This window comes from Lepus europaeus, chromosome 4 (assembly GCF_033115175.1).
Source record: "Lepus europaeus isolate LE1 chromosome 4, mLepTim1.pri, whole genome shotgun sequence".
NCBI lineage: Eukaryota > Metazoa > Chordata > Mammalia > Lagomorpha > Leporidae > Lepus > Lepus europaeus.
Window position 1 is genome coordinate 75,029,191 of NC_084830.1, and position 27,794 is coordinate 75,056,984.

Below are 27,794 nucleotides of genomic sequence, written 5' to 3' on the forward strand. Positions count from 1 at the left end.
TTAAGGATGTGAAAGCCTTTGTTGTGTTCAAAGGCAGAAACTGCTTTGTTAGTTACCCAGTCACCAGAATGACACTGGTTGACTACAATGTACTCACTATGAGAACCAACTTAAGTTGCCTTGTTTCCCATTTGTTAAGGCAGAATTTGGTATTTTTCAAAGATGTATTCCTCATTTAGGATGGACAGCATTACAGTACCATTTGTTTAGTAAGTGTGAGGAGAACAAAAGGAACACTCTACACTCCAGCTTCTTCCTGTAACCTAAAAGCAGGTGGGACAAGACTTTGTGTTACACTGAAGCAGGGCAAAGAAAGGTCATTTAGGTTTTTGAAAAAACTTCAAACTGATAGAAAATTGAAGCAAAAACAATAGCTATGCCTTAATGTTCAAACAATAGAAGTATGTCAAAATACAGTATTTACTTCCATGTAATCTGATTAGGATGAATAAATCATTATTTAAAACTTCTCCATGTTTGCCAAATTTTACCCAGAGGTGTGTGTGTGTGTGTGTGTTTGACAGAGAGAGAGAGAGAGAGAGAGAGAGAATCAAAACACATCCCCTGCTTGCTTGTTTGCTTGGAAGCAAGGGAACAGGGTGAGGGTGAAGACAAGTGGGAGCCAAAGCTTGTCAGGCAAGACAGAAGGAAAACTACGTTAAGGGAAGGCTTAGGGCTCTTCTGCTGATGGCTGGGGGAGAAGTGTGCTTCACACATTACGCTGCCTCTCCTTGAGGGCACTGATGGTCTAGGCCAGGTAAGGCTAAGAATCCCATGTTGCTTCTGGCTCCATCGCATCATAGCTGTAGTAGCATTATCGCGGAAAACATATATTTTAATCAAGAGATAAATAAAGGCGTACAATGCCATCATAAAGGTGGGATTTATCAAACTGAACTTTCAGAATGTAAAAATATTTTAAAGATAGATAATTTGAGGCCAGAGTGTTGTTTAGGACGTCTGCCATTATATGAGTCTGCTGTGTATCCCACTTCCCATGTTGGATCTTTCTCTCCCTTTTTGTTTCTATCAGTTAGTATTAGCAGACACTTGTCTTGTTTGTGTGATCCCTTTGATTCTTAGACCTATCAGAGCCATCGAATGTGAACTGAAATTGATCACTTGGACTATTTAGATGGCATTGGTACATGCCACCTTGATGGGATTGTATTGGAATCCCCTGGCACATTTCTAACTCCATCATTTGGGGCAAGTCTGATTGTGCATGTCCCAAATTGTACATCTCCTCCCTCTCTTTTTCCACTCTTAAATTTAACAGGGATCACTTTTCAGTTAAAATTTAAACACCTAAGAATAATTTGTGTTAATTACAGAGTTCAACCACTAGTACTAGAACAACAACAACATCAAATACTAAAAAAGGATAAAGTATTACATTGTACATCTAGAGTCAGGACAAGAGCTGATCAGGTCATTGTTTCTTATAGTGTCCATTTCAGTTCAACAGGTTTCCCCTTTGGTGCTCAGTTGTCACCGATCAGGGAAAACAAATGATATTTGTCTCTTTGGGACTGGCTTCATTCACTCAGCATGATGTTTTCCAGATTCCTCCCTCCATCTTGTTGCAAATGACTGGGTTTCATTGTTCCTTACTGCTGTATAATATTCTATGGAGTACATGTCCCATAATTTCTTTATCCAGTCTACTGTTGATGGGCATTTGGGTTGGTTCCAGGTCTTAGCTATTGTGAATTGAGCTGCAATAAACATTAATGTGCAGATGGCTTTTTTATTAGCCAAAGGCATTCGGATCTGGCTGAAGAGCCCATGAGAGTATTGTAGGCATGGAAAGCCAAGAAACCATGGAAAAGAAAAAAAGAAGAAGACCTAAATGAAAGATCTCTGTTAGCGAGATCCCAGTGGAAAGAACGGGGCCATCAAAGAAGGAGGTACCTTTCTCTGAAGGGAGGAGAGAACTTCCAATTTGACTATGACCCTATCGGAATAAGATCAAAGTCAGCGAACTCTAAAGGCTTCCATAGCCCTGGCAACTCATGACTAGAGCCTAGGGAGATTACTGACGCCATGAACAGGAGTGTCAAATTGTTAAGTCAGCAACAGAAGTCACTGTGTACTTACATCCCATGTGGGATCTGTCCTTAATGTGTTGTCTAATGTGCAGTGATGCTATAACTAGTACTGAAACAGTATTTTTACACTTTGTGGTTCTGCGTGGGTACAAACTGATGAGATCTTTACTAATTATATACTGAATCGATCTTCTGTATATAAAGATAATTGGAAATGAAAAAAAAAAAAACCTGGTGTTAAATTGGAAATGGCATAGAAAATTAATTAATTAAAAAAAATATTATGTAGGATCTCTGTCTTTAATGTGCTGTACACTCTTATTTAATGCTATAACTAGTACTCCAACAGTATTTTTTTTCACTTTGTGTTGCTATATGGGGGCAAACTGTTGAAATCATTACCTAATATATACTAAACTGATCTTCTGTATATAAAGAGAATTGAAAATGAATCATGATGTGATTGGAAGGGGAGAGGGAGTGGGAAAGGGGAGAGTTGTGGGTGGGAGAGAAGTTTTGGGAGGGGGAAGCCATTGTAACCCATAAGCTGTACTTTGGAAATTTATATTCATTAAATAAAAGTTAAATTAAAAAAAAAGATAGATAATTTGGATCTCTGTATTATTTTTTCCCACTAAAATTTGGAAACTGAGTATTATAGATGCTAAATCTACCTCAATTATATAAATCTGAAACAACAAAGAAATCAAAGCAGGGAAGCTATATCTCATTTTTCTTACTTGTCAAGTCTGAACTCTCACAGGATGATATAAAGGAAGAACACAATACTAAAACCCAGACCGGTGGACACAGTAGGAGTCTGATGGATTTTCCTGGTAGAAGAGCCATGAAAAGCAAGCCCAGAGTCACCTCTTCAGTGCCGCGTGTTTTATCCATTTGAACATAATCTTCCTTCCTCCCCCTCATCTTGCTTTAGACAAAGGACCTTATGGTGATGTCCTTCCCAACTGAGAGTTACACAAATGTCTGAGGTACTATTTATACATTGATCCCAGGTTCCCTGAAGTTTTATGAAATATGGAAAACCTCATATTTTACAACTTCAAATACTCTCCAGAGGATTATGTATATTTATTTTTTCATGTAATTAACTTATTTTATTCTCTTTCAGGGGAAACATTTCATACTGATAAAAGAATATTCTGAACACTGTAAGGAAGAAATAGGCCAGTGAAGCCACTGTGACATCAGCAAGTATCAATTTTTACAAGGAAATAAAAATATCTTTTCTGTTTTCAAATTCTACAAGAGTGTACAACTTTAAAAATGATTTAGGAATATTTTCAACAGAAGTACTGTGTTTTGAAAAGGATTTACATGAATGCATAATATTAGAAAATTCTATGTAAAAGAAATATAGGTATATTTTCTTTTTTAAAAAAAATTATTTAAAAAATGTTGAGATAACATACTTTAATTTACATTATGGTCAAAGGCTTACTGCTTCACTAAATAAAGACTTCAACTAAAAAGTAAAAGATTGAGGCCAGCACTGTGGCACAGAGGGTTAAAAGCCCAACCTGTAGCACTGGCATCCCATATGAGTGCCAGTTCAAGTCCTGGCTGCTCCACTTCTGATCCAGTTCCCTGCTAATGTGCCTGGGAAGGCAGCAGAGGATGGCCTAAGTCCTTGGGCCCCTGCACCCATGTGGGAGATCCAGAAGAAGCTCCTGGCTGCTGGCTTTGGATTATTTTAGCTAAACCATTGCAGCATTTGGGGAGTGAACCAGCTAGTAGAAGACCTCTTTCTCTAACCAGTAAACTTAAGCACAACCATATAAAATGTTTTTAGTTTCTTTCTACCAACAAGTCTAAAACATATGATACACAGATTCAGGTCACACAAATTAAAATGTATCTTTGATTGATTTTAGCAGCTTAAATTTATGGACAATCTTATCCATAAGCCATTTAAAATAAAACTCTTAATAAAATTTCCCCATGTGGACATATAATATGTACACACATATAACATAGCATAGTAGACCAATATAGCAATTTTAATAGTAGCTTTTAAAATCTTTAACTCTTTTTGTAGATTGCCAATTGATTTGAATTGCTTTTTGTTTTTAGTAACCTCAGTTAACCATACTTTCTCTCAGTTGGTACTGTTAATACATTATTGGCTTCATCTGTTTACAGAGCCATCCCAAATTACTGAATACAATAGAAGTGGCTGGAAAAAGTCCATGGGAACCTATAGGAGGACAGCTAAACACAGAACCAACAACGCTTTAGTTTTATGAGCAGCAAATTGTATATAACTGTGGATGACAAAAAAAAACTTTAATTCGCCATGTTTAAAATTATAAACTCATCAACCAACAAGAGACACTTGCTTACTTCACAGTATTTTTGAAAGCACCTGTAGGATTTTACAAGTATTTAACCCTTTAGGCCTCTGGGGCTTTCTCATTAAGATAACTATCATGTCTAGTAACACAAGATCATTAGACTTTTTAATTCTCAAACATTTGTATTAATAGCATGTTCCATTATAGAAACTTAAAGTTTGGTACCACATCACATCTTGACAGTCCTTCTAATATAATCCAAATAGCCTGATTGGTTGGTGTCTCTATAAGATGTGAGACATAGGTCCTTCGATTTTTTTCAGTTGGGCCCAAACTGGAAAAACCAAAGTCCAAGATTTACTGGAAATTTTAGAGTCCAGATTGTTTGAAACTTTGATTTTTTGAATGCCTGTCAAGAATGCCAAGAAGGCTCAAAATCCAAAATATCTGGTTGAAATAAGATTCCTTAAAATCATGACATAACATAGACCAAATTTGATCATTGTTACAAGGTAATTATTCAAATCTTTGAAAATAAGCACATATTTCAATAACCCATAGCTCTTAATAAAAATTCAGCTGTTTTTGAACAATTAGAATTTAACAGACATCAAGAGAACATAATAGATTACTTTAACACATTGCTTTAACAGAGCATCAGAGTTTAATTCTATGTCAAAGAGAAATTGTGATTCCTGTGATCTTTTGCTGTGAGGTTTCCTTCCTTTACCTTCTTTCATATTGGTGACCATGTTTCTGTGTTTCTGTGTGTCTCTACCTTTTTCTGTAATTCTCTCAAATAAATAAAATAAATCTTAAAAAAAAAAGTAAAGGACCATAGTTCAGCAGGAGCCCTTGCCTATATCCCTATATGCTTATATATATATATGTATTTTTAAAAAGCACCCCTTGCACCTGCATGAGTGACCAGAATTGAAAATCAGTGGATTGGAGCTCTATTTCTGTCTCCCTGCCTCTCAAATAAATGAATAAAATAAAAATCATTTCTAAATTTTTTTAAATGGAGCTCAAAAAAAGCACCACTTGCTATGAAAACCACCTGAAACATATTCATGATACTGAATAACAGACACAGCCAACTTAAGTGCAGTGGAGTCTTTGAGACATCAAATAACACCTGTCTGGGCAAGTTCTATCTAACTTAACATAGTGCTCCAAAAGGATTGATAAAAGGAAGATTGTATACATCCTGAACAATGGGGATGAATAAAGAAGTTGAATGAGCTAACATCACAAAATATATAGCTATCTACATTTGGAAGTGTGGGGGAAAGTTCCAATTGCTTTATGTAGAACAAAGAACCTGTGTTCCCAGGGTCACGCATACCTTAGCAGTTAAGCTGAAGAACCCTTTGGGCTCGATCATCTTCTCCACCACGTTGCACTTTATCCCAGCTGTGCTGTCATACTCATACACAACCCCGTATTCCAGGTGGACGTTGTCCACTGTCAGACTCACGTGCTCCTTCTTTCCATCAATGATGGCCATGGTGTTGAACTTGTCAATGACCTCTAGAATAAAGAAAATTTTAATTCAGACAATTCATCTTCTCAAATAATTTAGTCTCTGAATTATTTATAAAGAGTTCTTTAAAGGATGCCAAATCTGATGTGTTAAACGAAGCATCTATTCTTAACATTTTTAAAAAACAAGAACTTTAAAAAAAATGCCCAAGTGATCCAAATCTCACCATCCCAACATGACTAGTCTTATCTTTAGGCATGCTCTTTGATCTGCAGACCATATGTTTACTTTTTTGTACCAATATAAACATTATACATGCAGTTTTGTGGTGTTTTTTTTTTTTATTTAAAGCATGCAGGACTTAAAGTCGGAGTTTCTAAAATTACTTCAAACCTTGGATGAGCATTTTCTCAAAGAAGTAAAAATTACATAAATAAGGCCATACTGAAGCAGAAAGGAGGTACAAGAATGTTTTTTTCTTGGCAGACAGAGTGCCTGCAGTTTCCCACGCAGCATCTTATGGAAGAGCTCATTGAGAAAATTCACCATTGTTTGCTATAATAAAACTTCCATCAGCAATGTCTACCTTAGCCTATAGTCTACTGGTGACAAAACACCTAAAATCTTAAGTGAGAAACTGCTGGGAGCTCTAGCAGCAAATATTAAATAAACAAAAACAGAATTAAATTAAATAGGTAAACACAGAATACTGATTTACCTTAAAGCAAACTTAAGTCTCAGAATTGCTACAAATCAATTTCCAGAGCATCCTATCAAGCAATCTACCTTCCAGTGTGGCCCCAAGGTTGATTCATTCCAAATGTGGAATAAAAGCCTTGGGACAAACATCCTGAGATTTGTCCTATTTTTGAATAATGTTGTCTTATCATAATGCCATCACTGCTCCAAAAAGGTTGATGTATTTCTGATGCTGCCCGTGATTTGAGAAGGATCCAACCAAGCAGCCTTCCAGAAAAAGAAAAACAGTTCTTCCTAAGCATCTTCCATATGATCAATTGTATAGGAATTACGCAACAGGAAATAACTCTTTGGTTTCTGTCACCATTTCCTAACAAGGAGCTTTTGAATTCATTGAAATTTACTGAGTGACAGAGGACACGGGAGCATGTCCGATTATTCATAAGGTGCTCCTTTCTTACACATCAGAGGTTATGCTAATGGGTGACCTGTGGCAAGCCCCCAGTTAGTGTCAGGATGGAGGCTGTGGTCAAAGGAACCAACCATGAAATCAGGGGGTTGTAAATTTCAGCCCCATCCCCAGACCTCTGGAAAGGGGACATGATCTAGAGAGTAAAGTCAGTCATTAATGGTTGATAATTTAGTCAATCCTGTCTAGAGAATGGAAACCCCTAAATGACAGAGTTTGGAGAGCTTCCACACATGAGGAGCATGGTGCTAGCAAGACTCCATGGGGACAGAACTCTTGTGCTCCAGACTGGTGGACTTCACTCTATGCACCTCTTCAGTTGGTTGTTCATTTTGTACCCTTTAAAATAAACCAGTGATGATAAGTAAAGTGTCTTCCTGAATTCCCATCAACAGATGGATAGAGAAAACATAGTATACATACACAAGGGAATATTATTCAACTCAAAAAAGAATAAAATCCTGCCATTTGGAGCAGAAAGGATGGAACTGTAGGTCATGATGTTAAATGAAATAAGCCAGGCACAGAAAGACAAATACTGCATATTCTCTCTCATATGCGGCACCTAAACAAGTGTCAATAGGAACACGGGACAGTAACTACTACAGCTGGTAAGGGTAGTAGAACTAGATGGAGTTTGCATAATGACTATCAAATCATAGTAAGATAGAAGGAATAAGTTCTTGGTGTTACCCAACATATCGGTTGACCACAATTCACAATAACCTATCATATATTTTCTGAATAAACAGAAGGTTCTAATCATACATTAATGACAGAGACAGGGTTCATCAGTACACACTGTATACAGATATTGAAATGCCACACTCTACTTCCGGAAAAGGGCATTCTAATTAGGTAGATAGTGGGGGGGGGGGGAGGGCGCTGAGGTTCCTCTCTCCAGGGAGTTGCAATCTTGTTGGTCTGTGAGCCACACTGTGGTACCAAGGCCTGAACAATACTCCAAACCAGGAAACCAGTTGGGATTCAATCCCTACTGTACCATCTAACTAGGTTGGGCAAGTCCCTTAAACCATATGGGCCACAATTTCTTCTCCCCTAAGATAAGGATGATAACTATTATACCTACTTTGTTAGATTCCCATTTGAGTGAAATCAGCCATGTGAAGTATTTTAAAAGTGCCTAAAACAGGATATGGCTATATTAACACATAACTAGTAATGTACTTGACATCTATTTGAAAATGACATAATAAAGTGAACTTCAACATTTGGGAGTAGACATGAGCACAGTGGAAAATGGGAGAAGCAAATGAGAGAAGAAGAAGGAACCTACCTTCTACTTTGCAGTCAAAGGCATCCCCTGCTTCATCTCCAGGGGGTTTGGAGCTAGACTTTTGAAGGTCCTCTTGTGCACTCTCAATGCTGTTATAAACCCATTGTATGGAGTCTTGCTGGAAATGAGGGGAAAAGAAGCCTCAGAACTATTAGTGATTCCTAAAAGCATATTCATTTCATTCTCCTGCTTCAGAAAGAGGGTTGGCCATTTTATGTATTCCTTTAGTTTGTTTAAAAATAATGAAATATTAAATTTGTTTAAAAATAATGAAATTTGAATGAGAAAATCACCATTGGAGGACTAACAGAAAACCAATTACAATTATATTGTTTAACAAATATTTTTAAGCTTAAAGTTTTATCTTCCAAACGTAGTGTTTCATGTAAATTCTGTCTTCCAAAGACATGCTCCAAAGGACATGTTTTAAATCGGTTGTATTCTCAAATGTCTTCCTTAAATTCCTCAAGGATATCTTAAAATGAATTCTAAAATATAGCTTAAAATAAATTCTGATGAATCAATTATCTATAACTGTACAAATTCCTTAAATGCTCTAATAGTCACATATATTTTAATACATTTACTGCTTTCTTGAAGCAAACCAATATGAAAATTGGAAGATCATTCATCTTATTGAGTCCCCAAGTCATGTAACTCTTTTAATCTCCCCACGTCATAAACCATCTCATATTTTAAACTGAAACAGCATTCCCAGTCTTTAGAGAAATGAGAGAGATAAAACAGCCACTAAATAAATGCTTAAAGAGCAGCCTTTCTTTAATGTTTACACTTTTCTTGGATAAGATAAATGCGATAAATCAAATTGAATCACATTATTGAAGTACAATATGTATTGTCCGTTTTTCTCCTGTATTAGCCTTACAATTGTGTTTATCATACTGCTGTAACTCATTAAAATGTTAGTTAATGAAGATCACACCAGAATCAAGAGAAATCATCAATCACCACTGCTTATTTAAGTCACTAAGTTTTGCAGTGGTCATTTTTGTGGCATGGATACCTGACAGAGTATATTATTCAGGTGAATTTTTTTCTGATTTATTGCTTTTGTAATCGTTTCTCTGACTGGCATAGCTTTAAGAAGGCAAACAGATAAAAAAACTCTACCAGAGAGTATATGAAACCCACCCACGATTTTCGTTTTTTCAGAAAAGCCTTGTAATAAGCACTGTATTTATAATCTACGCATGCAGACACACAATGATCATCATACATTCCAAAGCAATCATAAGAAAATAATTCAATTTTTTGGATTCTACCTTGATAAACACTTAGGATAAATATGAAAAACCTGAGTACTTTTAAAACAAGTAATAATATTGTCACAATAAAATACAGTCATTTAAACACAATTATAATTATGCAGATAAAGCAATCATGAGATTTACAGTGCTGGGCTTAAATCTGAACTTAGGATTGGAAACCACCACGATCTCTGGCACTATCCCATGGGTCCCCCAGGCCTCACAGCAAATATTCAAGCAGATCCAGGTAAGCAGAAGAGCTGCTCACCTTGGTTGGCCGCCTGTGCTTCCTGCAGGCTGTCACGTGGGCAATGACACTGGCGTGTGTCTCTTTGCTGACGTTGATTCCATTTACTTTGATGATACACTGTCCAGGGTGAAGGCCAGCAGCTGCGGCCACAGTTCCTTTAAAGACAAATGGGAAAATTGACAAAAACTAAATTCAGGAAGAAGATCCATTTTTAGGCGCCAGCGCCGTGGCATAGCGGGTAAAAGGCACCACCTGCAGTGCTGGCATCCCATGTGGGCAATGGTTTGAGTCCTGGCTGTTCCACGCCCAATGCAGCTCTCTGCTAATGGCCTGGAAAAGCAGCAAGAAGATGGCCCAAATCCTTGGGCCTCTGCACCCCCGTGGGAGACCTGAAAGAAGCTCCCAGCACCTGGCTTCAGATCAGCCCGGCTCCAGCCATTGCAGCCATTTAGGGAGTGAACCGACAGATGGAAGATCTCGCTCTGCCTCTGCCTCACCTCTCTGTAACTGTATTTCAAATAAATAAATCTTAAAAAAAATTCATGGGCCGGCGCCGTGGCTCACTTGGCTAATCCTCCACCTGTGGCGCCAGCACCCTGGGTTCTAGTCCTGGTTGGGGCGCCGGATTCTGTCCTGGTTGCCCCTCTTCCAGTCCAGCTCTCTGCTGTGGCCTGGGAGGGCAGTGGAGGATGGCCCAAGTGCTTGGGCCCTGCACCCCATGGGAGACCAGGAGAAGCACCTGGCTCCTGGCTTCGGATTGGTGCAGCACGCTGGCCGCAACACACCAGCCGTCGCGGCCACTTGGGGTGTGAACCAACGGAAAAGGAAGACCTTTCTCTCTGTCTCTGTCTCTGTCTCTCTCTCACTGTCTAACTCTGCCTGTCAAAAAAAATCCATTTTTATCATATACACAATAAGAGAGGCCATTTGAAAACATAATAAAGGTCTAGATAGCATGTTCTTAAAAACTTTGGTTCTGATACCAATAACCTCTCAATGTATTTCTGCTTTTGAATTCATCATTCAATCTATGTGATTAATAGAATATTTCCCTACCTTCCTAGGAGTGTTTGAAGGAATACTGCAAAGTGACTTTCATAATGCTAATCAATTATTTTCCCTTACAATTGTCTAGTCAATCTAATTTTCTACATTTATATATATTTGGCATACATTACATGTTATATATGGCATAACTACATAAATATTTATATATATATTATGGGAAAATGAGAAAGTCAGAATGTGCCTCATTTTTCTTTACAACATCTCTAAATAATGACATAGTAATCGCTTTTATTTTTTAAAATTCCAACGATTTAATATTCACATAAAAATAAATTATTAAGGAAAAAAAAACTTGTCAATTAGCAACTTATGTGGAATGGATTTTCTCAGAAAAAGAATTTAGAACATGTGCGAAGGGCCAAGAACCAGAGAATTTGTGGAGAATAGAATTAGTTGGGCAACAGCAACTGTTCAGTCATTTTGCTTGCATAGAGATAGATAAACTGTTTATTTATTCTACTTATTTGAGAGGCAGTGAGAGAGATAGGGAGAGGCCAAACAAAAAGGGGAAGAGGGCGTGGAGACAGAAAACAAAAGATCTCCCATCAGTTGGTTCACTCCTCTAAAGGCCCACAAGAGCTGAGCCAGGCCAAAACCAGAACCCATGAATTCAATCCCAGTCTCCCATTGTAGGAGGACCCAGGCACTTGAGCTAAAACCTGTTGCCACCCAGGGTGCACATTAACAGGAAGATGAAATCAGGAGCGGAGCTGAGATTTGGACATAGGCACTGCTATGGGATGTGGGCATTCCCAGCAGTGTCTTAGCTGCTAAGCCACATGTCAGCCCCAGTGTAAGGTTTCGGTGGCTAAAACTATCTAATTTAAAATTAATTTCATGGTAAGAATATTTCCATGATTTATAGGAATATTTGAGGGAATTATATTTATAAAGGCCACAAATCGTTCTTAAGTCTGAAAATTTACATCTTTGAGTTATTGGAACACAAGTATACATATATATAATTAAATAAAATACAAATAGTCTTATACACTTAGCTAAACTGAAGCTTGCAGAAAACTGGGTTTGAAGAATCAATTCTTTAATCAAATTTTTTAACTTTTATTAAACAAATTTAAATTTCCAAAGTACAGCTTTTGGATTACAGTGGCTTTCCCCCCCATAACTTCCCTCCCACCCACAACCCTCCCATCTCCCGCTCCCCCTCCCATTCCATTCACATCAAGATTCATTTTCAACTATCTTTATATACAGAAGATCAATTTAGCATATATTAAGTAAAGATTTCAACAGTTTGCACCCACACAGAAACACAAACTATAAAGTACTGTTTGAGTACTAATTATACCACTGATTCACATAGTACAACACATTAAGGACAGAGATCCTACATGGGGAGTAAGTGCACAGTGACTCCTGTTGCTGATTTAACAACTGACACTCTTGTTTATGGTGTCAGTGATCACCCTAGGCTCTTGTCATGGGTTGCCAAGGCTATAGAAGCCTTTTGAGTTCGCTGACTTTGATCTTATTTAGACAAGGTCATAGTCAAAGTGGAAGTTCTCTCCTCCCTTCAGAGAAAGTTACCTCCTTCTTTGATGGCCTGTTCTTTCCACTGGGATCTCACTCATAGAGATCTTTCATTTAGGTATATATATATATATATATATATATATATATATATTTTTTTTTTTTTTTTTTTGCCGGAGTATCTTGGCTTTCCATGCCTGAGAAACTCTCATGGGCTTTTTAGCCAGATCCGAATGCCTTAAGGGCTGATTCTGAGGCCAGAGTGGTTTAGGACATCTGCCATTCTATGGGTCTGCTGTGTATCCTGCTTCCCATTTGGATCATTCTCTTCTTTTTAATTCTATCAGTTATTATTAGCAACACTAGTCTTGTTTATGTGATCCATTTGACTCTTAATTCTATCATTATGATCAATTGTGAACAGAAATTGATCACTTTGACTAGTGAGCTGGCATTGGTCTATGCCACCTTGATGGGATTGAATTGGAGTCCCCAGACATGTATCTAATGCTACCATTTAGGGCAAGTCCAATTGAGCATGTGCCAAACTGTACATCTCCTCCCTCTCTTATTCTCGCTCTTATATTTAACAGGGATCACTTTTCAGTTAAATTTAAACACCTAAGAATAATTTTGTGTTAATTACAAAGTTCAACCAATAGTATTAAGTAGAACAAAAAAAAAATAATACTAAACGGGATAAAGTATTAAGTTGCTCATCAATAGTCAGGACAAGGGCTCATCAAATCATTGTTTCTCATAGTGTCCATTTCACTTCAAATTTTTATCAATGATAAATAAGCCAAAGGACAATTTTTTAAAAATATTGTTTCCAGAATGTACTACCATTGAGTTAATACAGTGAAAATATGTCTAAAAAGAAAGTTCATAAATGGCTATGCACATTTTAAACATATTTGATCTGTAAAGAATACCCCAAATATTCTGGAAGGTTGTTCTCCATGCAAAATTAATTTCTTACCTCTTCCTACTGCATGTACAACCGATGGGCCAAATCCTCGGATCTGGAATCCAAGCCCGTCAGCTGAATCTGGGATTTTCACTGTCCTAAAATCAATTCAAAAATGAGGTAAAATTAATTTTAAATGCCCAAACTGGTTAAAAACCTACTTCCTACACCTTTACTTATTATTTCAGCAAATCCATATTGGGGATCTACCACATGAAAGACCCTGGGTTAGAAACGCTTGGAGACAAACAGCATTTTTTACCCTCACAGAGGCACACAGTAGACATGCAATTTACTTTCTAAATTGAAAACAGACTTACGGAGTATATCTGAAAAGAACAGGCTCTGAGGCTAGACTAACCTAGCTATGAATCATCAATTCTGTACTTAGTTATTAGAGAAACTCCTGAACTTCTCTGACACAGTTTCAAAGAAAGATAATGTCATTAAGGAGCTAGTGCTGTACATAGTGGGGGGAGTCACCACCTGAAGCACCAGCATCCCATATGGGTGCTGGTTCGAGTCCCGGCTGCTCCACTTCCGATCCAGCTCTTTGCTGTGGTCTGGGAAAGCAGTAAAAGATGGTCCAAGTGCTTGGGCCCCTGCACCCACATGGGAGACCCCAAGAGAGCTCCTGGCTCCTGGCTTTGGATTGGTGCAGCTCCAGCCTTCATGGCCATCTGAGGAGTCAAGCAGCAGATGGAAGACCTCTCTCTGCCTTCCTCTGTAACTCTGCCTTTCAAATAAATAACTAAATAAAGTCATTAAAACCTATTCTGCATCATAAGGATTAAAAGAGATACAACTGGGAAACTACTCTGTGCTAGGCTATTAAGTATTTAACAAAACAGCAGCTTCTTTCCTTAGTTTGCTATTACAAAGAGAATATAAGTACCCCGTGAAAACTTTTTATAAAAGTTCATATAAAGAGGAAACACAGAATTGATACTTTTCTACCTGTTGAGAACTTCATTAAAGAACTAATTATAAAGCACTGATCTGCCAAACACTACTTCAAAATAATTTAAGAATATGATTAACATTCCTTTTTATGCAGTGAGATTTTAGAAGAATACATCAAAAGGTAAACTTGAAAAGAAAAGAAATTTGTCCAACGAATCCATATGAAGGGATGGTGACTGTGAGTCAACTGTGACAGCAAACCAGTGAAAGATGTTCAGTTTGTCACTAATAAATGAGATACTCCACCCAAGGAAGCCAGAAATCAGATAGCAACAATGAAAAGCAGAGAACACAAGATAAGATGGAGCATCATAACAATGAAAATGAGTATAATAAATTGCAGTAGAGAGCAAATACAAATGAACACAATGCAATAAAATTTTGATGGATAGCACTTGATGCCCAAGGAACAAGTGGTTTCCAAAAGATGGATTAATCAAGAAATAAATGTTGGCACCACTGCAAGGGCACTTTAGACAGAGTCTAAAGATAGGAACAGCAGAACCTATCTGCCACTTGTATAGTAGCTGTTGGAGGCAGTTTGTGCAAGACTGTGTGCACAGAACACTAGAGAAAGCTATGGACTGCATTTAGGCCAGAAGGCAATGGCACACACTGCAACCTCAAGAACGACCCAGGCAGGGGTTCTGGGATAGAAATGCTAACGGGGATGGTGGTCACAGAATCAATTCACCCTTCAGCCTCCCATCAGTACTGTGTGGTGTACAGGCTGCATCATTTCCTTTGAATAGCACATATTTATGAGTGCTTGTCAAAGTGAATTTTAATTTCACTGAAAATAAAAGATAACTGAGTAAAAAATGGGAGTAAATACATATTCTGGTGAGGGTGGCCCAAAAACTGAGGCAGCTCATGCTTTTATTTTTGAATGAGCATTTACTTTTGCTAAAATAACAGAGCTTTCAGGCCACGGATATGGTTGCTCTTGGACTAGCAGCAATTCACAGCGGCCTCTCATTCTTTCTGAACAAATTGCATTTTTTTCCTGTACAAAATTGTATAAAACACCATGAGACCTATTTGGTTAAAATATTGAGACCCCTTAATAAAATGAACACTATAGAACTTGTTTCTTTTGTGGGAACACTAGACTGCCTATTAGAAGATTGACATTTACACAAGAGGAATGTTTTATTTCTTTCAGTAAATAAGTGCCCTAAATGATCTACTTCAAGCATTTGAAAAACTCCCGTGTGTTATCAAGTCCAAAATACACCTAGAATCCAAAGAAAATTCTGTTGTATTTATCTTTTTTTTTTACCATTTTCCCTTCAAAACACATTTCTATTTAAATTACAAAAGGCTATTGTAAGAAAATATGAGAGAGGTTTGTTTTATAGGGTCCATATATTAGGATAATGGTGTAATGGAAGGATTATAAATTTCAAGCAACTTAAAAAGACAGAGTATGCCATCTTCAAAGATGTCTTCATATGAATGCAAATATGCTCTTGATGTAATAAAAAAGCAATGAAAATGATAAAACATATGAAAGAATCATATCACTAGATGTGTGGGCTGAACACTAAGGTGATTTTTTTTTTTTTTTAAGATTTATTTATTTGAATGGCAGAGTTACAGAGGAAGAAGAGAAACAGAGAGGGAGGTCTTCCATCTGCTGGTTCAGTCCTCAAATGGCCACAACGATTAGGCTGGGCCAGGCCAAAACCAGGAGCTTCTTCTAGGTCTCCCACGTGGGTGCAGGGCCCCAAGTACTTGGGTCACCCTCCACTGCTTTCCCAGGTGCATGAGCAGGGAGCTAGATCAGAAGTGGAGCAGCCAGGACTTGAACTGGCACCCACATGGGATGCCAGCACTGCAGGCTGAGGTTTTAACCTGCTGCAGCACAGTGCTGGCTCCTTACCTAAGTTCTTTACAAACCTAGATTTATTTAGCGTTCTTGGGGGCTCCACAGCATAGGTACTCTTATTCTCATTTTACGGATGAGGACATTAAAGTTACACACTTAGCACGTGGTAAGGCATGAACCTGACATCTGGGGTTCTAGATAACTGCAACAAACACTGAGGGAAGTGTCAGTAGACAAACGTCCCGACTATGCTCACCCAGCAGCTCATTCTAGGACTGAGGGTTTGCCTCTAGCTATTTAGTTTTGAAGTTGATGGCCTCCAAGTTTGCCAGCTGTTGAAACTTCTAGGGTCTGAAGGGCAATATTTGTAGAGTTAAATCAGGGAGTCATAGGGCCAGTCTTTTATCTTTATTAATGATTACTGTGAAATAGGACTTTTTCCTTTCCAGTCAGCTTCCTTTTCAATGCCCCCAGAGTGGCAGCAGGTAGGCAACTAGGATCTCCTATCCTGGGCAGGTTTGGGAAAAAGGAAGCAGCAGTGATACTTAATTAGCTTTAGAGGGAAGATATCATTGTGGTTCTTTGCTGCCCTCTAGCCCAGTTTTTCTAAATTAGTAACTTCAGTGAGGCACTCCTTCAGACCACCTGGTAAGTCGTTAGCAGAAACTACGGCAACTGTCTTAATGACTTAACACTGTCACAGAAACAGATTTCACCTAGCATGTTACACTGTACTGTGACCCAAGTAGAGAGCAGTATTCCCTGCTATTCCTTCATATGTAATAATATGTAATATTACATATATGTGAGGGATACTATATGGAGTTACCAGTATTTCCATGAGTAACTAAAATAAATAACCTTTTCATTTTTGAAGTGATAACCTTCATTTTTCATGAAATTGGTTATTGCTATCAAGAACTGATATAAGTAGATTTTTAAAACGTAATTTTGATACAATCATAGTGCATTAAGACATTGTGCTACGCACTTATCTCAATCAATTAGATAAACTCATGGTATATATATGATTAAAGAACAATACACTGTAGATGGAAATAATTTGCAAAGGAACATCCAGTGTCTTTAAGTGTACCCATAATATGATTTTTTTTGACAGGCAGAGTTAGACAGTGAGAGAGCTAGACAGAGAGAAAGGTCTTCCTTTTTCTGTTGGTTCACCCCCCAAATAGCTGCTACGGCCGGTGCGCTGCACTGATCCGAAGCCAGGAGCGAGGTGCTTCCTCCTGGTCTCCCATGTGGGTGCAGGGACCCAAGCACTTGGGCCATCCTCCACTGCCTGCCCGGGCCACAGCAGAGAGCTGGACCGGAAAAGAAACAACTGGGACAGAACCCGCGCCCCAATTGGGACTAGAACCCAGGGTGCCGGCATCACAGGCAGAGGATTAGCCAAGTGAGCCACAGTGCCAGCCAACCCATAATATGATTTTTAATACACACACAAAAGGAAACATCACAAAGCAGCATAAAGAACATGGCCAAACTCTATAAGTGCATAATTGTGTATATGTTTATCAATACTTAGAAAAATTAACTCTACATTTCAAAAATATAACAATTGCTATTTGTGGATGATATTATTATACAAGAAATGACTTCCTTTAGAATTATTCATATTTTCTAAATTTTCTTTAATATATATAAATATTTTTCTAAGGATAGGTAGAAACTAGAAGCCAGGATACTTGAAAAGTTCATAGGAAATTCGTATCACAAGAAATTATGCAGAGACTTCAAAGTTTTTTGCACCCTAATAAACACATCTTTTCAATTTTCTGTGAAATTTTTGAAGTACTCTTGCAGATACACAGAAATATAGACAAATAGATGACAGACTTTTTTTTAAAGGAATTGACATATTATTAAATACATATAAGCATGGAATATTTCAGTATTGATCCCACATGTTACAACCAATTAGTTGAATCTAATCAACTAATAGTTCTTGAAATTCTTTTAGCATACACATTCTTATATGCAGTTCTTTTTTGTATAAAGGTTTTATTTCATTTATTTGAAAAGCAGAGTTACAGGAGAGGAGAGAAGAGAGAATGAGAGAGTGAGTGAGAGAGATATCTTCTATCTGCTGGTTCACTCTCCAAATGGCCACATTGGCCAAAGATGGGCCAAGTTGAAGCCAGGAGCTTGGAACTCCATCCTGGTATCCCACAGGGTAGCAGAGGCACAAGCACTGGGCCATCTTCCATTGCCTTCCCAGGTGCATTAGCAGTGAGCCGATCGGAGCAGTGGATCAGTGGGGACTCAAACTGCCACTCATCTAGAATGCCAGCATAGGCAACAGCTTAAGCTGCTGCATCACAACTCCAGCCCTGAACATGCAGCTCTTTATTCTCAAGTGTTCTGCTAACTTTTCCAGCTAGTAGTTATACTCATCTAATCCACAGCAGGAACGTTTAGGCAATCAGAGAAAAGCATTATTTCTGCTGAAAGTATCTAATTCAAGTAGCAGTTTTTCACATCATCTAAAGACCAGTATTAGTGACATTGATGAGGTTTAAATGTTCTAAGAAATTAAATGCTTAATAATAGACTTTTAGTTAAATTTTCTATTTTATGCAGTTATACATAATTTTTTTCAAAATCCAACATTAATCATACAACTTACTCCCTTGGTTTTGTGCTCACAAGAACTCTTAGAGGTTTTCTGCTATTTAAGCATGATTTCAGGAAGCTATCCACTTCATTGAAAGGTCTCATAAAAACTAGGTCACCATTAATGGCAAAGATCTTTTTCCCAACTTCCATGCCAGCCATCTAAGAGAGATATTGCAAAAAAAAAAAAATTTAAAATTATATTAAAATAAGAACTCTACTTTTTCAGAAAATCTGAATCCAAAAATGTTCAGGGCTTACACATTTTGACATTTTAACACACCTGCAATGTTTGTATACAAACCCACAAAGAAGAACTGTGGATGACATAACACAGTCATCATTATACTTGACCTCATTTTAAATTTGATAGCATAGCTTTATTGAAATTTTTCACTTCCTTTCTTGACCATTTTTTTTTCTGTTTTATTTCACAGTTCTTTTTCTTACTTCATCGTTTTAACTAAATTGAGACTAGTTTAATTTTTTAAATTATTTAAGAGAGAGAGAGAAAGAAAAAAAAACAAAGACATAAATTGTCCTCCCCTGCTTCATTCACAAAATGGCCACAACATCTAGGACTGGACCAGGCTGAAGACAACAGTGAGCCTAGAACCCAGACCAGACCTTGCATGTGGCTGATCAGGAACCTTGAATCTAAGCCATCAGTTGTTTTCTACCAGGATGCCCACTAGCAGGAAGCCAGAATGGGAAATGGAGCTGGGACTCAAACCCAGGCACTTGCTATATGGAGTAGGCGTCCTGAGAGTCTTTACTGCTGCACCAAATGATCACCCCCTGCTTAATGTTTTAACTGTGCTTCCCATTTATATCCAATTAACTCAGAGTTTCAACCTCTGTATGCAGAGATTTATGACATGCAAATATGCATCTGTAGCCCAATATTAGCATTAATATATCTGGTATAGAGCAGAGGAGTGGTCTGACATCTGGGCAGAGAGCTACAACAAGAAGAGGGCTGTCCAGGTGCAAACTGCTGAGAAGAAAAGGAAGACATTATCCTTGCATGCCAACCACGACATTCTTGCTAACCAGCTCTCCTGCCCATAAACTATCTACTGTATCGGTTGTCAGCTAAATAATGAAGACCAGGGATGGGGCCTTTCATCAGTAGCCTAGCCAACAAAGCTGTGCTCTGAGAATATCCTCTGAAATGGCCAAGAGGAACATTTCCTTCTCATAGAAAATTACTAAAAACATCATTTGTTGGCCAGGTTCATGTACAGTATGAGTTTTTGTTTGAAATTAGTGTGGTATCCATAAAGATTTGTCTTGCATTTGTGTTTTTCTGAAAGACAGAATCCTTAGGCATGCACAGATAGCAGGATGGGTGACAGTTTACTGCCAACTTCAAAATAAATTCAAGTTAAAAACTAGATTTCATTAGTTCTCACATTCCCTAAGAGATCTGAATATGGAGAAGCTGGCTTGAATGCTAAGCATCTTACAAGCCAGGTAGCTTGTAAGGTGACAAGACTTCCAAACCTGAGGGAACTACAAAAAGTTCATGGAAAATGCAATTAAAAGATAATTTGCATTTTGGTGCAAAGAATTTTAAAAGCCATGCAGTCTTTTTCAATGCATGCTTTTACCACAAACTTTTTAAAGACACTTCATACTTGGGATATATCATGGGAAAGTAGACTTCATTAAGACATGATTTTTTTTTTCTTTTTGGTTCACTGCTGTATTCTCAGAAGTTAGAACATTGCCTAGCACACAACAGGCACTGAATAAATATATGTAACAACTGATCAAGAGACTTCTTTGTTTACAAGGTGGGTAAAGTGAAAGAACGTCAATCAGTATTAATTTAATCAGAAAATGAGTGGAAGCATGTGTTTTACTGTCAAAGGTGGCAGTGAAATGGAAGACGTAGCCCTCGAACGAACAAAATAACTATCTCACACACATAGTACAGTCCAACACTATGCAGGTCCCACAGGTTTCCAGATTGGAAAGTCCTAGGGATATAGAATGAGTTATTTAGCCTCCTGGGAAGTAAAGTAGTTCCCAGCTATATGTCTCTATAAAAATACTGCCCTCTCTCACCCTTATTGCCTTAAATTATCCCTGAGTGCCTACACTTGGGCTAGGCTGCCACCCATTTTACTTCTGAGAGTAAGATAATTCATAGAAAATATCTCCAGTAAATATACTTGAGAGACTGATTTCTATTGGTTTAGAACTTTTATATTAATTTAAAAGAAAATTTATCATTTACGTTACCTCAGCATTAGATCCCCTTTCTACTAACTTTATTATTGGAACTTTATTTTTGTCTTCTAACCCAAAGCCATAGCTGCCTTCATTAGATTTGATCTGAAATGCAAAAATATGAATGTTACTGATAAAGCAAATTTTTAAGTAATACAAATCAATGATGTAAGACACAGCACCATCAAAAATGTTCATTTAATCTCCTGGTAATGTCCAATCAAGAAGAATATTTATATTCATAAACTTACCAATAATGACTTAGCTATGACATTTTCCACAACCTTTAAGTCATGCTTCATAAGTCGGTGTTTCATATTTGATCCTTCCATTTCTTCATCCGCAAAAAAGCGGAAAAGTAGGGGCTCATCTTTGAATTCACTTTTTTCGAGGACTACAGAAACAAATTGTTTCAATTAACCCAAAACTCAAACTCATTTTCCATACCAGTAGACATCTGGTAAATAAATACCTGTCCCATAACCTCAACTTTATATTCCTAGGACAAATCATAGTCACAAATATCCCTAGAATTTTTTTTTCTATTTCTTTCCATAATTCCAAAGCAATGATCCTTTACGTTTAGGTTACAAAAAGAATTTTGCATTTTTAAACTTAAGTGTGTTTTCAATTCTAATGATTCTATACTTAACCAAGTCTGTCACTTTTCAGATTAAAATAGAAATAAATAAAATATTAAAATGAATCCAAAAAAGGCCAGTGTTGTGGTACAGTAAGTTAGGCCACTTTACTGGCTACTCTATTTCAGATTTAGTTCCCTGCTAATCCACCTGGGAAGGCAGCAGAAGATTCCTCAAGTACTTGGGTTCCTGCCACCCATGTAGGAGACCAGAATGGAGTTCCCGGCTCCTGGATTTGGCCTAGAACAGCTCTGACTATTGAGGGTATTTGGGGAATGAAGCATCAGATAGATCTCTTTCTGGGTCTCTCCCTCTCTCTCTCTCTCTCTCTTGCTCTTTCAAATGAATAAATAAATATCAAAACAAATAGAAACGTATGGGGTTTTTTTGTTGTTTGTTTGACAGAGTTAGTGAGAAACAGAGACAGAGAGAAAGGTCTTCCTTCCATTAGTTCACCCCCCAAATGCCCGCTACAGCCGGAGCTACACTGATCTGAAGCCAGGAGCCAGGTGCTTCCTCCTGGTTTCCCACGTGGGTGCAGGGGCCCAAGCAGAGAGCTGGACTGGAAGAGGAGCAACAGGACCAGAACCCAGCGCCCATATGGGATGCCAGCGCCGCAGGCGGAGGATTAACCAAGTGAGCCATGGTGCCCGCCCACGTATGGTGTTTTCAACTTGTAATTAACACTTTCAGCATGTCTTTAATATTCTGCACAATCATGGGAAAATTCGAATGAGTGAAGTGCTGTCCTTTTATGTGTGAGTAATTCTCATTGTGGTCACTTTTGTTCTAACACTTTAAACTGGAAATATGTCTTCTGGATGAAATGTGATTTTAGTTTCCACAAACTCTTTGTTCTTTTTTTTTTTTTTTAAAGAAAAAAAAAAAACTTGAATAATTGTATTTCTTCAAAAGTGATTTTTTTCCCAATAATCCAAATGCTAATATTTCCCTTCAAAACCCCTAGATATCCCTAGAAGGCACTGATCATGTAAGGTTTATGTTTTGTTTGCTTTCTTTTAAAATAAGGCTACAGGGTTGGCACTGTGGCATAGCAGGTAAAACCGCCACCTGCAATGCCGGCATCCCATATGGGTGCCAGTTCGAGTCCTGGCTCTCCATTTCTGATCCAGCTCTCTCCAATGGCCTGGGAAAACAGTAGAAGATGGCTCAAGTGCTGGGGCCCCTGCAACTTCACGGGAAAACCTGGAAGAAGATCCTGGCTCCTGGCTTTGGATCAGCACAAGCTCCAACCACTGCGGCCAATTGAGGAGTGAACAGTGGATGGAAGACCTCTCTCTCTCTCTCTCTCTGCCTCTCCTTCTCTGTTTAACTCTGACTTTCAAATAAACAAATAAATCTTTAAAAAAGTAAAATAAAATAAGACTACATTCTGATAGGAAGAATACCCTGACAATTATCAAAATACTTTTAAAAAATGGGATCTTCTCCATTTCTTTTCATCTGCCCTTACGTGCTTTGAAGTGTACTTGTTGGGACAGGCTGATACATTAAAACACAACTACAGGAAAGACAGTGGTCCCTGGGCACAGTAGAAAGCATTAGGCTTGTTTGTAACTTCTGAACCTGTTTCCTCATCTATACAACAGAAGCAACAAAACCTTCATAATGTTGAATAAAACGAAGATGAGGTAGTACATGCAAGTAACTTGACAACTGTAAGTAACCAAAAAGGGCCACTATTTTATTTCATTATTTTTATATAATTCCAACAAACAATTGTTGACTAGATAAAGGAACACACTGATTTTTGGATGGGAAGACTGGCTGGCAACATGAATTTACAAATAAAATGATCAGCTCCCAATTAGAAACAAGCCATCTCTAACGACAGGATTAAGAATATATTTTAGATTGAGTTAATGATACAAGCACTTTCCCAAAGCTCACAATCCACCAGTCTGTCCAAAGGAGCAAGACTGGGTACCAGTGAAGGCGGGCATGAGCCAAACTGGTTGTATTTCACTGACAAACTCTTGGATGGAAAACTGTCTTAACTCAATGTTTAACAATCAATGTTTACAGAAATTACTTCTTATGCATGCTTTATATTAAAGACAAAATAACCAAAACTTGTGAGGATTTTCAGTTCAATATTATAGTTTTAACTGCCTTAACTGTCATTAATTTCTTTCATTCCATAGTTTGTTTTTTTAAGGACCAAATAACCTCATTGGAGCCCACGCAGGGATATAGAAAGAGTGGAATGGCATGGAACTGAGAAAAACATATGATAACTATATGCTTTCAAAATTTCTGTAACTATTGTGCTTTACTCTCTTCATGAAACTGTAACAATTCCTTGAAAACAACTGAGAAATGGGCGTGTTATCAATATTTATAAGCATATTATATTAATAATAGAAAATATTAGGTTTATGTATTCTGTGAATAGAGGAGAAAAAATTGAGTCTTCTACTTTGAAATGTTCAAGAACTTTGTAAAACATTGAAAGAAATCAATTTTTAATGGCCAAAAAGAACCAATTAGTTTTTCCAGAGATCTGTAATTTTGTTCCCTGGGGAAATTTTGAAAACATTCTCCTAAAAAAACCAAAAAATATCCTACCATATACCTCTCATTTAATCATTCTAATATACACTGGCCTTCAGTAAAACCAAATAGTTTCAAAGAGATATATGAACTTTCAAAACAGAAAAAGCAACAAAACTTCTACTGAAGTTGTTGTTCCTCTGGAATCAGGACAGTGTAGAAAAATCAGAGCAAAGCCATGGCCACTGGTGAAGAGTAGCAATCTGACAAAGGAACGACCCCAGCAGGGAAACTGAAAGGACTTAGGCTTGGAGACTCACTGGGGGCACTGAGACACTTAGCACTGCCCAGAGAAGAAGCAAACAATGAAATACATCCATAAGCTTCCAAGGTGAAAACCCCTACCATGGTGCATAAATCCATTGTCACAGAGTCCAGTGCCAAATATCATCGCCTCTTCTCTGGTGCGACAATCCCCCTGTCAATTAAAAAAGCACTGTGTGAGTTAAGAGGCCAGGGCACACGTGGCTGAATCCACCACACGTGACATTTCCAGCACTACACTGAAACAAAGCCACTCATGTTGCAGCAGGCAGTGCTTCATAAGACAACAGGCGTCTAATTGTTAGAAAATATTCACTTGGTTATGGAAACATTTTCTTTTGATATTAAGTGAAAACAAATCTGTAAAATTATTGGGAAAAAATCCTTTTTTTAAGTAGAAAAACTACTGTTCCTCAAGCATATAGACAAAGGCTATCAATAATAATCAAACCTCAAAATGTGAATTTTGTTTATATACATTATGTTTGTACTCTGAGTATTAGAAAATGTGGTACATATACTTGATGGAATACTACTCAACTATAAAAAAGAATAAAATCTTGTCTTGCAACAAAATGGATGCAACTAGAGACCATTATGATTAGTCAAACAAGCCAGTCCCAAAAGACAATATCATATTTCCTTTGATATGTGGCAACTATTATACAGAAAACCATCCTTTATCAAACATTAAAATATATACATAATAAAAGCTTATTGCTATTATAGAGGATTCCTGTTATTTCTTAGATCTTGTATCCTAAGTATGCAATACAGAAATAGCCTGTTAGTTAACAAAACACCAAATAAAAGTAGGTAAAAATCATTATGCATTATCTTGGCTACCAACTTCCATTCCAACATATGGCCTTGCCTTGAAGGACCTCTAAAACAATCTATTAATGTATGGTAATGTGTAATATTTTAAGAGAGAATTATTTGGTTGAGCCAGCAAATACAAGAAGTATGTGATGCATTTCTCAAGGAGTGAACTTCACCAACAAGAAGCCACACAACAGCCAGTGAAAAAGTGTACTAAGAAGAAAATCAGAGTCATTATATTTTCCAATATGACAACACAAATACAGTGCAAAATCAGAGAAACACTTTGGGATCTGGAATATATTCCTAAACAACCTATAGACAATTGAAGGGGATCTGGTCTTTACTCTGTTCTCTAAAGCTAATCAACTCAACTCAATGTTTTGGTTAGTACGGGAAAACATTTTTTGAGAGTGTTGCTGAAAGAAACGCTTTCTTTTTGAAAATCTTTTCTTAATAATAGATTAACAACTTTAACTTGTTCTCTTATCATTTCATTATTATGCATTCCTCTTCCAAGGCATCCCATGTTGTCCTTTTATAAGCAATGGGGCCAGCACTCTGGGGCAGTAGGTTAAGCCTCCACCTGCCACACCAGCATCTCATATAGGCACCAGTTCAGGTCCTGGTTATTCCACTTCCAATCCAGCTCTCTACTAATGTGCCTGAGAAAGCAGTGGAAGATGGCCCGAGTGCTTGGGCCCCTGCACTCCTGTGGGAGACCTGGATGAAGCTCCTGATTCCTGGCTTTCAGCCCAGTTCAGGCCATTGGTGCCATTTGGGCAGTGAACCAGTGGATGGAAGGCCTCTCTGTGTCCCTCCCTCTCTCTGTAACTCTGCCTTTCAAATAAAAATAAATAATAAAAAATAAAGAGCAAGCTAATATTAAAAAAATAAGAAAGTAGCTTAAAAAATAAAGTGAAGGAATAAAGATTGTGTCTGATACTTAAATTTGGACCTATTTTACAATATCCGAATCATAAACCTTCATTGATAGACAAGAGATGACATGCACAGCTATTACAGAAAATACGGAACAGATGTGAATACTAACAGAGATGGAGTAACTTGTCCAAGTTTGCGTAACTAGTTATCCGCAGAGCTGGCATCAGATACCACATTACTTGAGACAGTCTACGGCAATTTTTGCTACATACAATTTCTATAGAAACTGTGATAACAGACCACTAACAAAAACTGAAGACAAAAATAATTTGCGATTTGGTCCAACTTCTCAGCTGCTTATTTTGTTCTCTAACGCTTACCCTAGGAAAGCAAAAATGTCTGAAAATTATAGTAACTGATAACTGACTTCCTGATTAAAATATTAAATGTTGGCTCAGCAACGCCTTTTGCTTCAAATCAATTCCCTTCATTTTCTCATGCAATCAACATATTGGAAAGGTTCATGTGAAAATTTCAAGTCCCATTCTGACCACGGCACTGATTGCAGTGACACACATTGGCCACAGTGTGATAAAAAGCTCTGACACTACTAGGACAGCCACTGGAAGCATGAATCAGTGTTATCCAAAAGTAATGATTGGTTCTCATCTATAACCTTAGCTTCCAGATATATTTAAATCATCTCCTATAACATACAAAGTTAGGTTGTCTTGAACAGTCTAGAAATGAATATTGAAGAATAAAGATCTCAATATATGTGTTCAGATAAACCAAATATGGATTAAATATTAACAACTTATAAAAGTAGACATTTCATGATGAAATAGCAAATGCTATTATCTACTTGTAACAAAAAGGTAAGCCACTAGCTTTAAAAAGAAGAAAGTAAAGCTGCTTATGAAGTTGTCTTAAATATCTAAATATAGCAATGTAATTTCAACTAAGAAATATTCCCTCCTCCAAAACAGTAAGTTTACTTAAAGTGGATATCGGTTTTCTTAGCCTTTTCTTTAACAGATTAAAAGCATTCGGTCATTTATTAGTTGACTTAGTATGCGAAAACATTCAAATATATATTTTAATATCTATTACAATAAGCTAGATGTTCTAATTTGGTTTACTGAGTAGCTAGCAGTCAGCATCCAAATTCCAAGAAGTGGTGAAACAGGAACAATAATCAAATCTGTGCTTTCCTAGTTAAAATGGATGTAGACAGATATTAAAGCTCCTGTTATCAAAGTACACTTATTATCTAACAGAGAAAAGTACAGAGACATTAGTATAACTTGCTAGGACTAATATATACTTTAAAGTAAGTTAGTGAAAAAAAAGCAAACAATTTTAGTAATATGAGGACAGCTTTCTTCAATGATAAACCAATGCTTAGCATTTTTTGATGAATTTCAGATGATATTTAAAAATAGGGACACTTTCCTTTTGAAAGATAAGACAGCATAAAAATCAAGTTTGACAGAATTCAGATTATCTAGGTTCAAATCCTAACTCTGTTTCACATTAGTTGTATGAACCCGAGCGAGTTACTTCACTATGATTCAT

At 37.4% G+C, this 27,794-nt stretch overlaps 1 protein-coding gene across 1 annotated transcript in view; it reads right to left on the reverse strand.

Moving 5' to 3' along the window:
• PREX2 (phosphatidylinositol-3,4,5-trisphosphate dependent Rac exchange factor 2) overlaps positions 1 to 27,794 on the reverse strand; it is a 338,025-nt gene that overhangs the window by 173,472 nt on the left and 136,759 nt on the right. Inside the window, exons 15-22 of the mRNA XM_062188384.1 lie at positions 24,591 to 24,663; positions 21,282 to 21,424; positions 21,043 to 21,135; positions 18,806 to 18,954; positions 13,377 to 13,462; positions 9,854 to 9,990; positions 8,318 to 8,435; positions 5,715 to 5,899 (exon numbers count right to left, since the gene is read on the reverse strand). Coding sequence (XP_062044368.1) covers positions 5,715 to 5,899; positions 8,318 to 8,435; positions 9,854 to 9,990; positions 13,377 to 13,462; positions 18,806 to 18,954; positions 21,043 to 21,135; positions 21,282 to 21,424; positions 24,591 to 24,663 — 984 coding nt within the window. The remainder of the gene's footprint in view (positions 1 to 5,714; positions 5,900 to 8,317; positions 8,436 to 9,853; positions 9,991 to 13,376; positions 13,463 to 18,805; positions 18,955 to 21,042; positions 21,136 to 21,281; positions 21,425 to 24,590; positions 24,664 to 27,794) is intronic.